The sequence below is a fragment of the Hypanus sabinus genome, chromosome 4, assembly GCF_030144855.1.
Source record: "Hypanus sabinus isolate sHypSab1 chromosome 4, sHypSab1.hap1, whole genome shotgun sequence".
Lineage (NCBI taxonomy): Eukaryota > Metazoa > Chordata > Chondrichthyes > Myliobatiformes > Dasyatidae > Hypanus > Hypanus sabinus.
In genome coordinates, this window is record NC_082709.1 from 84,869,686 (window position 1) to 84,882,257 (window position 12,572).

The window sequence follows — 12,572 nt, forward strand, 5'->3', positions numbered from 1 at the left end:
TTCTGAGGTTGTGCCCTCTGATCCTAGACTCACCCACTATCAAGGTGGGTGAGTCTAGGATCAATCCTCCTCACATTCACTCTATCAAGGCTTTTCAATATTTGATAGATTTCAATGAGATCCCCCCTCATTCTTCTAAATTGTAGCTAGTACATGCCCAGAGCCTTCTGCAGACTCTCTGCCTCCTCATCACTACCAGAGCCTCCATCTATCTTTGAATTGTCCGCAAATTTGGCCACACAGCCATCAATTCCATCATCCACATCACCAACATATAACATGAAAAAAAATGGTCCCAATACCAACCTCTGTGGAACACCACCACTCACTGACAGCCAGAAAAGGCCCCTTTTATTCTCCTTCTTTCCCTCCTGCCAGTCAGCCAATCCTCTACCCATGTTGGTATCTTTCCTGTAATGTCATGGACTCTTGTCTTGTTTAGCAGCATCCTGTGTGGCATCTTGTTAAAGGCCTTATGAAAATCCCAGCAATCAATGTTCACAAATTCTCCTTCATCTATTCTGTCTGTTATTTCCTCAAAGAATTCCAGCAGATTTGTTGGGCAAGGTTTTCTCAGAAAAATAAACATGCTGACTTATTTTGTCATGTTTCTCCAAATACCTCGAAACCTCATCCTTAATAGTGCACTCCAAAATCTTCCCAACCACAGAAATCAGACTAAATGGCCAATAATTTTCCTTGTTGTGCCTCCCTCCATTCTTATGGAGTGGCATTTGCAATTTTCCAGTCCTCCGGAACCTTTCCAGATCATTACCAATGACTTCACAATCTCTTTAGCTATCTCTTTCGGAACCCTGGAGTATAGTCCATCTGGCTGAGGTGACCTTCAGTTTTCCATCCATTCTAGTACCTTAACCAGAGCTCTTTTTATGTTTTGCAGCCTCATGTGCAGCACCTTGCCAAAGGTCTTCTGAAAATCCAAGTAAACAACATCTTTTAACAAGAGATTCTGCAAATGCTAGAAATCTAATGCAATACACACAAAATGCTGGAGGAACTCAGCAGGTGTCATCTCAGAAGATGCCAAAATAAGGTGGGGGGGGGGGAGGGAAGGATGACAAACTAGAATGTTATATGTGAAACCAGGTGTGTGGATGGGGGATGAAGTAAGAAGCTTGGAAGTGATCGATGAAAAAGGCAAAAGGCTAGAGAAAAAAAAATCTGATAGGAGGGAGAGCGGACCATGGGAGAAAGGGGAGAGGCACAAGGCAGAGGTGATAGGCAGGTGAGGAGAAGAGGCAAGAGGCCAAAGTAGGGAATTGAAGAAGGAAAGGTAGGGGAAAAATATTGCTAGTTCAAGAAATCAATGTTCATGCTATAAGGTTGAAGACTACCTGGACAGAGTACAAGGTGTAGCTCCCCCAACCTGAGAATGGCTGTATCATTGCAGAAAAGGAGGCCATGGACCAACATGTCAGAATAGAAATGGGAACAAACTTAAAATGGCTGACCACCAGGAATTTCCACGTCTTGCAGATGGAGCAGATATGCTCAACAAAGCAGACCCCCAAAAATTCCACTTATTACAGATTCACAGGTGAATGTTGCCTCACCTGGAAGGACTATTTGGGGCCCTGAATGGAGATGAGAAAGAGATGAAAGGACAGGTGTAGCACTTTGGTCACTAGCAAGGATATGTGCCAGGAATGAGATTAGTGGGGAGGGATGAATGGACAAGGGAATTATAAAAGGAGCAATCCCTGTGGAAAGTGGAGAGCTGGGGGTGGGCCTGGGAGGGCAAGGTAAATATTTGGTGATACAGTCCCAATGAAGATGATGGATGTGGAGGCTCATGGGGTGGTAGGTGAGGACAAGAGGAACTCTATCCCAGATGGCAGGAAGATGGGGTGAGTCCAGATGACCAGGCAATAGAGGAGATGCACCCGAGGGCAGCATCTATGGCAGAGTAAGGGAAACCACATTCTTTGAAGAAGGACACTTCTGATATCCTGGAAAAGAAAGCTCATCCCGGGACAGATGTGACAGAGATGAAAGTACCCCTTGAAAGGCTTATTGAGAAAGTAAGGAGACATGGGGTCCAAGGGGATATTGCTTTGTGGATCCAGAACTGGCTTGCCCACAGAAGGCAAAGAGTGGTTATAGATGGGTCATATTCTGCATTGTGGTCGGTCACCAGTGGAGTGCCTTAGGGATCTGTTCTGGGACCCTTACTCTTCATGATTTTTATAATGACCTAGATGAGGAAGTGGAGGGATGGATTAGTAAGTTTACTGATGCCACAAAGGTTGGAGGTGTTGTGGATAGTGTGGAGGGCTGTCAGAGGTTACAGCAGGATATTAATAGGATGCAAAACTGGGCTGAGAAGTGGCAGATGGAGTTTAACCCAGATAAGTGTGAAGTAGTTCATTTTGGTAGGTCGAATATGATGGCAGAATATAGTATTAATGATAAGACTCTTGGCAGTGTGGAGGATCAGAGGGATCTTGGGGTCCGAGTCCATAGGACGCTCAAAGCAGCTGTGCAGGTTGACTCTGTGGTTAAGAAGGCGTATGGTGTATGGGCCTCCTTCATCAATCGTGGAATTGAATTTAGGAGCTGAGAGGTAATGTTGCAGCTATATAGCACCCTGGTCAGACCCCACTTGGAGTACTGTGCTCAGTTCTGGTTGCCTCACTACAGGAAGGATGTGGGAGCTATAGAAAGGGTGCAGAGGAGATTTACAAGGATGCTGCCTGGATTGGGGAACATGCCTTATGAGAATAGGGTGAGTGAACTCAGTCTTTTCTCCTTAGAGCAATGGAGGAAGAGAGGTGACCTGATAGAGGCATCGATCTTGTGGATAGTCAGAGGCTTTTTCCCGGGGCTGAAATGGTTGCCACAAGAGGACATAGGTTTAAGATGCTGGGGAGATGTCAGGGTTAAGTTTTTTACTCAGAGAGTGGTGAGTACGTGGACTGGGCTGCTGGCAACGGTGGTGGAGGCGGATACGATAGGGTCTTTTAAGAGGCTTTTAGATAGGTAGATGGAGCATAGTAAAATAGGCTATAGGTAAGCCTAGTAATTTCTAAGGTAGGGACATGTTTGGCACAACTTTGTGGGCTGAAAGGCCCGTATTCTACTATAGGTTTTTTATGTTTCTATGGAGGAAGTGAGAAAAGGGAATGGCATTTTTACAGGAAACAGGGTGAGAAGAGATATAGTCAAGATAGCCATGGGAATCGGTAGGCTTATAAAAGATACTGGTAAACAATTTGTCTGCAGAGATGAAGACAGATTGAGAAAGAGGAAGGAGATACCAGAAATGGACCAAAAGAATTTAAGGCAGGGAGGAAGTTGAAGGTGAAGTTGATGAAATTGACAAGCTCAGCATGGGTGCATGAAGCAGCTCCAATACTGTCATCAACGTAGCCCAGAAAGGGTTGGGAGCATTACCAGCAAAGGTTTGGATAGAAATGTATAGGGACTGGACATCCATGGTAAAAATGAGGCAGTCAGCCAGGGAATTGAAAGCTAGTGAGGAGATTGACAGCATGTGAAATATCACAGATATAGATGGGAAAGGACTGAACCTTTCCATCTTTACCATCAATGCTGAACCTTTCCATCAATACTTTCCAGGGTACACTAACACAAGTTCAATGGGGCAGGGCCAGGCAGTTAGGGGCCTACCCAGTCCATCAGGTTTGTTGATCTTGGGTAGGAGGTAGAAACGAGCAGTGTGGGGTAAGGGAACTATGAGGTTGGTGGCAGTGGATAGGAAATCTCCAGAGTTGATGAGGTTGCTGATGGTGTGGGTCTTTATCAAGAGGCAAGTAAGAGGAGGTCCCTAAGAATAGTTGCCTGGTCTCAGCAAGGTAGAGGTCAGTTTGCCACACTACAAAAGCACCTTCTTTGCCTGCAGGTTTGATGATGAGGTTGGGATTGGTGTGGAGAGAGTGGGGGACGGGGGGACGGGTAGAAGGCAAGGTTTGGAGGAGGAGTGCTAAAGTCAAGCCATATAACCATAACAGCACGGAAACAGGCCATCTCGGCCCTTCTAGTCCATGGCAAACACTTACTCTCACCTAATCCCACTGACCCGCACTCAGCCCATAACCCTCCATTCCTTTCCTGTCCATATACCTATCCAATTTTGCTTTAAATGACACTAATGAACCTGCCTCTACCACTTCTACTGGAAGCTCATTCCACACAGCTACCACTCTCTGAGTAAAGAAATTCCCCCGATGTTACCCTTAAACTTTTGCCCCCTAAGTCTCAACATGTCCTCTTGTTTGAATCTCCCCCACTCTCAATGGAAAAAGCCTATCCACGTCAACTCTATCTATTCCCCTCATAATTTTAAATACCTCTATCAAATCCCCCCTCAACCTTCTACGCTCCAAAGAATAAAGACCTAACTAGTTCAATCTTTCCCTGTAACTTAAGTGCTGAAACCCAGGTAACATTTTAGTAAATCTTCTCTGTACTTTCTCTATTTTGTTGACATATTTCCTATGATTCGGTGACCAGAACTGTACACAATACTCCAAATTTGGCCTTACCAATGCCTTGTACAATTTTAACATTACATCCCAACTCCTATACTCAATGCTCTGATTTATAAAGGCCAACATACCAAAAGCTTTCTTCACCATCCTAACCACATGAGATTCCACCTTCAGGGAACTATGCACCATTATTCCTAGATCACTCTGTTCTACTGCATTCTTCAATGCCCTACCATTTACAATGTATGTTCTATTTGGATTATTCCTACCAAAATGTAGCACCTCACACTTATCAGCATTAAACTCCATCTGCCATCGCTCAGCCCACTCTTCTGACTGGGCTACAAACTCTCTGCAAACTTTGAAAACCTACTTCTGCAATCTCTCTGCAAACTTTGAAAACCTACTTCATTATCCACAACGCCACCTACCTTAGTATCATCTGCATACTTACTAATCCAATTTACCACCCCATCATCCAGATCATTAATGTATATGACAAACAACATTGGACCCAGTACAGATCCCTGAGGCACACCACTAGTCACCGGCCTCCAACCTGACAAGCAGTTATCCACCACTACTCTCTGGCATCTCCCATCCAGCCACTGTTGAATCCATTTTACTACTTCAATATTAACACCTAACGATTGAACCTTTCTAACTAACCTTCCGTGCGGAACCTTGTCAAAGGCCTTACTGAAGTCCATACAGACAACATCCACTGCTTTACCCTCATCAACTTACCTTGTAACCTCTTCAAAAAATTCAATAAGATTTGTCAAACATGACCTTCCACACACAAATCCACGCTGACTGTTCCTAATCAGACCCTGTCTATCCAGGTAATTATATATACCATCTTTAAGAATACTTCCCATTAATTTACCCACCACTGACGTCAAACTGACAGGCCTATAATTGCTAGGTTTACTCTTAGAACCCTTCTTAAACAATGGAACCACATGAGCAATACACCAATCCTCTGGCACCATCCCTGTTTCTAATGACATTTGAAATATTTCTGTCAGAGCCCCTGCTATTTCTACACTAACCTCCGTCAAGGTCCTAGGGAATATGCTGTCAGGACCCGGAGATTTATCCACTTTAACATTCCTTAAAAGCACCAGTATTTCCTCCTCTTTAATCGTCATAGTTTCCATAATTTCCCTACTTGTTTCCCTTACCTTACACAATTCAATATCCTTCTCCTTAGTGAATACCAAAGAAAATAAATTGTTCAAAATCTCCCCCATCTCTTTCAGCTCCACACATAGCTGTCTACTCTGATTCTCTAAGGGACCAATTTTATCCCTCACTAGAATTTTGCCATTAATATAACTGTAGAAACCCCTCAGATTTATTTTCACCTTACTTGCCAAAGCAACCTCGTATCTTCTTTTAGCTTTTCTAATTTCTTTCTTAAGATTCTTCTTACATTCTCTATATTCCTCGAGCACCTCATTTACTCCATGCTGCTTATATTTATTGTAGCTATCTTTTTCCTAACCAAGTTTCCAATATCCCTTGAAAACCATGGCTCTCTCAAACTTTTAACCTTTCCTTTCAACCTAACAGGAACATAAAGATTCTGTACCCTCAAAATTTCACCTTTAAATGACCGCCATTTCTCTATTACATCCTTCCCATAAAACAAATTGTCCCAATCCACTCCTTCTAAATCCTTTCGCATTGCCTCAAAGTTAGCCTTTCTCCAATCAAAAATCTCAACCCTGGGTAGTCCTATCCTTCTCCATAGTTATATTGAAACTAATAGCATTGTGATCACTGGACCCAAAGTGCTCCCCAACACATACCTTCGTCACCTGACCTATTTCATTCCCTAACAGAAGATCCAACACTGCCCCTTCTCTAATTGGTACCTCTATGTATTGCTGCAAAAAACTATCCTGCACACATTTTACAAACTCCTAACCATCCATCCCTTTTACAGTAGGGGCTTCCCAGTCTATGTGTGGAAAATTAAAATCTCCCACAATCACAACCCTGTGCTTACTACAAATATCTGCTATCTCCTTGCAAATTTGCTCCTCCAATTCTCGCTCCCCATTAAGTGGTCTATAATACACCCCTATAAATGTTACTATGCCTTTCCATTCCTCAATTCTACCCAAATACTCTCTAATCTATCCTGCCAGAGCACCGCTGTAATATTTTCTCTGACAAGCAATGCAACACCTCCCCCTCTTGTCCCTCCAATTCTATCACACCTGAAGCAACGAGCCAGTTGGTATCTCATCAGCAATTAGAGATGAAAAGATCCAGAGAAGGCAGAAATCCAGAGTGGGGTGTCCAAGGTGAGGAGGAAGGTTGGAGTCCACTGACTCTCCTTTGTCTATTCTGCCTGTTCTTTTCTCTTTGGTGGAAGCAGATATATTTAAGGGCTCTTAGAAAAGCATATGGTTAATAGAAAAATGGCATGGGAGAGAAGGGTTAGATTTATCTTAGAATAGGTTAAAAGGTCAGCACAACATTGTGGGCTGAATAGGCCTGTTCTATGTTACATAAAAGTGGTCCTTTTTGTTTTGTAAAACTCTTCACTCTAAATACCTGGAAATAAATTTCTGACACTGTTATCTTATTGTCTCACAGCACTGCATTTTCTGTAACAATAACACAATTCTGCATTCTGTTATTATTTTACATTGTACTACCTCAGTGTACTGATGTGATGAAGTGATCTGTATAGATAGCAGGCAAAACAATTTTTCCATGGTACTTTGGTATACATCACAATAAATAACCAATTTACTAATCTACCAATAAACCATCTATGGACAGAAATGTACACTGATGATCTGGGTTGAGGCACTTCACCTGGATTCCAAATGCAGGGTCCCAAACCAAAACATCAGCTGTCCTTATGGTAACTTGATAGAAGTGTTCAAGATGATAAGAAGCATCCATAGAGTGGACAGCCAGCACCTCTTTCACAATGGGACATAATTTTAAGATAATTGGAAGAAGCTATGGGGGGGGGGGATGCCGGAGGTAAGATTTCATACAGAGTGGTGTATTTTAGGAACTTACTGCCGGAGGTGGTGGTAGGGGCAGATACATTGTGGACATTTGAAAATCTTAGATAGGGACATGGATGATAGAAAAATGGAGGCTATGTGGGAGGGAAGGGGCAGATTGATCTTGGGTTGTTAAAAAGTTGGCAAAGCATTGTAAGACAAAGGGCCTGAATTGTGATACACTGTTCTAAGTTTTTCCACCCCCAGCCCCACATGCTGCCTGGCCCACTGGCTTTCTCCAGCATCTTATTTGTTGCTACAAATTCTAGCATCTATAGTCTTTTGTCTCTCCAAAACTACTAGGCTGTCAGTTAACACCATTTTAAATTGTAACAAAACAAGATGATTCCTGAGTAATTATGATCCATGATGGAAAGTCAGACAAACAAGTAAACCTAATTATTTTATTAACATATGCTTACTTCTTTATTGGGAGAAGGTATCAGCATTTCTAATACTCATCAGCATCAAGTTCGGAACTGTCCTTGCCAACCTCTTCATAATCTTTCTCCAAAGCCGCTAAATCCTCCCGAGCCTCAGAGAACTCCCCCTCCTCCATCCCCTCCCCAACATACCAATGCACAAAGGCACGCTTGGCATACATCAGGTCAAACTTGTAATTGAGACGAGCCCAGGCTTCTGCAATGGCGGTGGTGTTGCTCAGCATACAGACTGCACGAAGCACCTTGGCCAGATCCCCACCAGGGACCACAGTGGGAGGCTGGTAGTTAATGCCAACTTTGAAGCCAGTGGGGCACCAGTCAACAAATCTAATGGAGCGTTTGGTCTTGATGCTAGCAATAGATGCATTAACGTCTTTCGGCACCACATCACCTCGATATAAGAGACAGCAAGACATGTACTTCCCATGACGAGGATCACATTTAACCATCTGGTTTGCTGGCTCAAAGCAGGCATTGGTGAGCTGAGCCACAGACAACTGCTCATGGAAAGCCTTTTCAGCTGAGACAACCGGTGCATAAGCAACCAATGGGAAATGGATGCGAGGATATGGAACCAAGTTGGTCTGGAACTCTACCAGATCAACATTCTGTGCACCCTCAAAGCGAAGGGAGCATGTAATACAGGAGACGACCTGAGCGAGCAGCCGGTTCAAGTTGGTGTAGGTCGGACGCTCAATGTCCAGGTTCCTGCGGCAGATATCATACAAAGCTTCATTGTCTGCTATGTAGCAACAGTCTGAGTGTTCTAGGGTGGTATGGGTGGTGAGGATGGAGTTGTAGGGCTCGACCACAGCTGTTGATATCTGGGGAGCTGGGTAAATAGTAAATTCAAACTTGGTCTTCTTGCCATAGTCAACAGAAAGGCACTGCATCAATAGAGAAGTGAACCCAGAGCCAGTTCCTCCACCAAAGCTGTGGAACACCAGAAAACCCTGAAGTCCTGTGCACTCGTCAGCCTACATTAAATAGGACAGAATCTAGATTTATATGCTCAGTCACTTATTTGAAATCAAAAAATTCTTGCTTAAATTTTTAAAACATTTCTAAATGATTAATGAAACATTAAAAAAATCTGGTTTATATTTTTCCACTCATTTTGAGGATCTGGGTACAGTTGGCAACATCAACAATTATTGCCTAGACCAATCTGCCCTTGGGAAGGTGTAGTGAGCTGCACTCTTGAACAGATGCATACCTAGCAAAGATATTCCCACTGTGCTGTTGTTTTGTAACTTCCTGAGTCTGAAAACAATCTAGACCCAAATGTGTACACTGTGGCCACTTTATCAGCTACACCTGCTTGTTAGTGCAAACATCTAATTAGCCAATCATGTAACAACAACTGAATGCATAAAAGCATGCAGACATGGTCAAGGGGTTCAGTTGTTGTTCAGAACAAACATCAGAATGGAGAAGAAATGTGATCTAGGTGACCATGAAAACTTAGGATATTCCTACCGTACTGTTGAGTTAGAACTCTTGAATCCAGATACAATCTAGTCTCAAATACAATTCCTGTGCCACAGTTCTCGAGGAGATGTTGGAATGAATAGCAAGAGAGAGATTTCAAAAGAAGCAAGCAGGGGCATTCGAAACATAATTGGAGCCAGAGTTCCCGAGGAGACATTGGATTGTGCATAATTAGGCACTCGGCAAAGGCCAATAAAAAAAAGTTAGGTTTTAGTGGAGCAGCCATTGTGGGTGTAACCATTGTGTGAGTGGGCCAATGTAAGATTGGGAAGTTTATGTTTTGGCTGATAAAGGTCTTGGTAAGGAAAGACAAATACTGCAGGTTGAATTTTTTTGTTAAGATTTTCTTTGTTTTGTTTTGTTTTTGCTTATTTCCCAGTTAGGGCAGTGGGGATTCTAGACAGGATAGTGGAATGCACTTCTTGCAATGACAGAGAGTCCTCCACTGTCCCTGACAACTATACCCAAAATCTGCAGCTTCTTTTTGACCATGTTAAGGAATTGGAACTGGAACTGGATAAACTCCAGATCATTCAGGAGGCTGAAGGGTTGATCAGCATGACAAACAGAGAGGTAGTTACATCCAACATGCAAGGCACAGGTAATTGAGTGACTATCAGGAGGGGGAAAGGGGATAAGCAACCACTGTAGAGTTCCCCTGTGACAGTTCTCCTCAACAACGTGTATACTGCTTTAGATAGTATTGGGGGAATGACCTAGCAGAGGAAAGCACAGTGGTCAGGTCACTGGCACTGCACCTGGCTCTGGGGATTGGATGGGGGGAGGGGAGAAAAGATGAGCTGTAGTGATAGGGGATTCAGTGGTTAGGGGAACAGACAGGTTCTGTGGACAAGGACAAGATTTCCAATTGGTGTGCTCCCTTCCGGATGCCAGGGTATGGGACATCTCGGATTGAGTCCACAGCATTCTTAAGTGGGAGGGTGAGCAGTCAGAGGTTGTAGTCCAGGTCAGTACCAATGACATGGGTAGAAAGGAAGATGAGGTCCTGCAAGGTGAGTTCAGGGAGTTCGGCACTAAGTTAAAGGACAGGACCTCTAAGATTAATAAGAAGTACAATTAAACAGATTTACAACTTGGCTGAGGAGATGGTGCAGGACAGATGGCTTCAGATTTTTGGATTGTTGGATTCTGTTGCAGGGAAGATGTGAACTGTACAGGTGGGACAGTTTGCTCCTGAACTGGAGCAAACTGGGAACTAATATCATTGCAGGAAGGTTTGCTAGTGCTGCACGGAGGTATCTAACCTAGTTGCGGGTGTTGGGAACCAGTGCACCAGAGCAGATAGTGGAGTGATTGTGAAGAATGATTTTGTTAAACCTGCATACCAAGTCAGGAATCAAAAGATTGAGTATGGTGGGACTAACGTTCTAGGTTGTGTATACTTCAGTGCAAGGAGTATTGGAGGAAAAGTAGATGACATTAGGGCATGGATCAGAACGTGAAATTATGACATTGTTGCCTTAGCTTCAGGAGGGGCATGACTGGCAGCCCAATGTTTCAGGGTTTTGTTGTTTCAGAAGTGATAGAGCAGGAGAAATTAAAGGAGAGTGGTGACATTCCTAGTCAGGAAAAATGTCTTGGCTGTACTCAGTGCAGACTGGACAGCTCATCTAGTAAGGCTTTATGGGTAAAACAGAGGAATAAGAAATCTATGATCACAGTAATGGGATTATATTACATATCACCCAAAAGTCATCGGGACTCAGAGGAGCAAATTTGTAGAAAGACTGCAGACTGTTGCAAGAAACATGAGGTTGTGATAATTGGTGATTTTAACTTTCCACATATTCACTGGAACTCCCAAAGGGCTAGATGGGACAGAACACAAAAATACAGCTGCAGATGCTATGGATCAAAAAATACGTACACAAGTAGATAAGCTGTCTCCAGGGAAAGAGACAGAGATATCAAGAAAGGCGAGGAAGGTGTTGGAAATGAACCAGGTAAACTTGAGGGCAGGGTGGAAGCTGGAGGTAAAATTGAGGAAGTCGACAAACTCCGCATGGCTTCAGGAAGCAGCAGCAATGCAGTTGTCGAGGTAGGTAGGAAAAGTTGGGAATTGACATTAGTGTTAGATTGGAACATGGACTGTTCCACATAATCGACAAAAAGGGAGTCATAACTGGGATCCATGCAAGTACCCCATTGCACTTCCTTTTGTTGAAGTCAGTGGGAGGAGTAAAATGAGAAATTATTAAGAGTGAGGACATTCCACCAGACAGAGTGGTGGTGGAGGGGAGCTGGTTGGGACTGGTGTCCAGAAAGAAATGGAGAGCTTTGGGGCCCTCCTGGTGGGGGATGAAGGTTTTCAGGGACTGGGCATCCATAATGAAAATAAGATGCTCAGGGGCAGGGATCTTGAAGTCAATGAAGAGATCAGCTTTGTGAAGTGCCAGGGATGTAGGTAGGAAGGGACTGAATCAGGGAGGATAAAACTGAGTCAAAGTATGCAGATACGAGTTCAGTGGGGCAGAAACAATGGGCCTGTCTGGACAGGGAGGTTTGTCGATCTTGAGTAGAAGGTAGAAACAGGAGGTGCGGGGTGAGGGAACAATAAGTCTGGTGGTAGTGGATGGGAGATCACTACAGTTAATAATGTTGATGGTGTGGGAAACAATGGCCTAGACCATATCTTAAATAGATTCTTTGCATCTGTATTTACTTGGGAGATGGACACAATCTATAGATGTAAGAAAATTCAGCAGCAAGTTCATGGACCCTATAAAGCCTTCAGAGGAGGAGGTGTTTGCTGCCTTGAGGCAAATTGAAGTGGATAAATCCCCAGGGCCTTAAAAGGTATTCCTTTGGACCCTGTGGCAGGCTGGTGCAGAAATTGAAAGTGCCCTAGCGAAGATATTTAAAACATCCTATGCCATGGGTGAGGTGCTGGAGGATTGCAAGAAAATTAATTTTATCTTATTGTTTAGGAAAGGTTCTAAGAATAGGCCAGTGAGTTTGACATCAATAGTAAACAAGTTATCATAAGACATTCTAAGGGACTGAATATATAAGTATTTGGATAGACAGGGACTGATTAGAGAAAGTCAACTTGGCTGTGATGTGTCTAATCAATCTTATAGAGTTTTTCGAGAAAATTATCAGGAAAG

At 43.4% G+C, this 12,572-nt stretch overlaps 1 protein-coding gene across 1 annotated transcript in view; it reads right to left on the reverse strand.

Moving 5' to 3' along the window:
• Positions 1–6,683: 6,683 nt before the first annotated feature.
• The window catches only part of LOC132392141 (tubulin alpha-1B chain-like), a gene marked incomplete at its 3' end in the record, with an annotated part of 38,468 nt that continues 32,579 nt past the window's right edge, over positions 6,684–12,572 (reverse strand). Inside the window, exons 4-5 of the mRNA XM_059965989.1 lie at positions 7,991–8,930; positions 6,684–6,703 (exon numbers count right to left, since the gene is read on the reverse strand). Of these exons, the coding sequence (XP_059821972.1) occupies positions 6,684–6,703; positions 7,991–8,930 (960 nt within the window). The remainder of the gene's footprint in view (positions 6,704–7,990; positions 8,931–12,572) is intronic.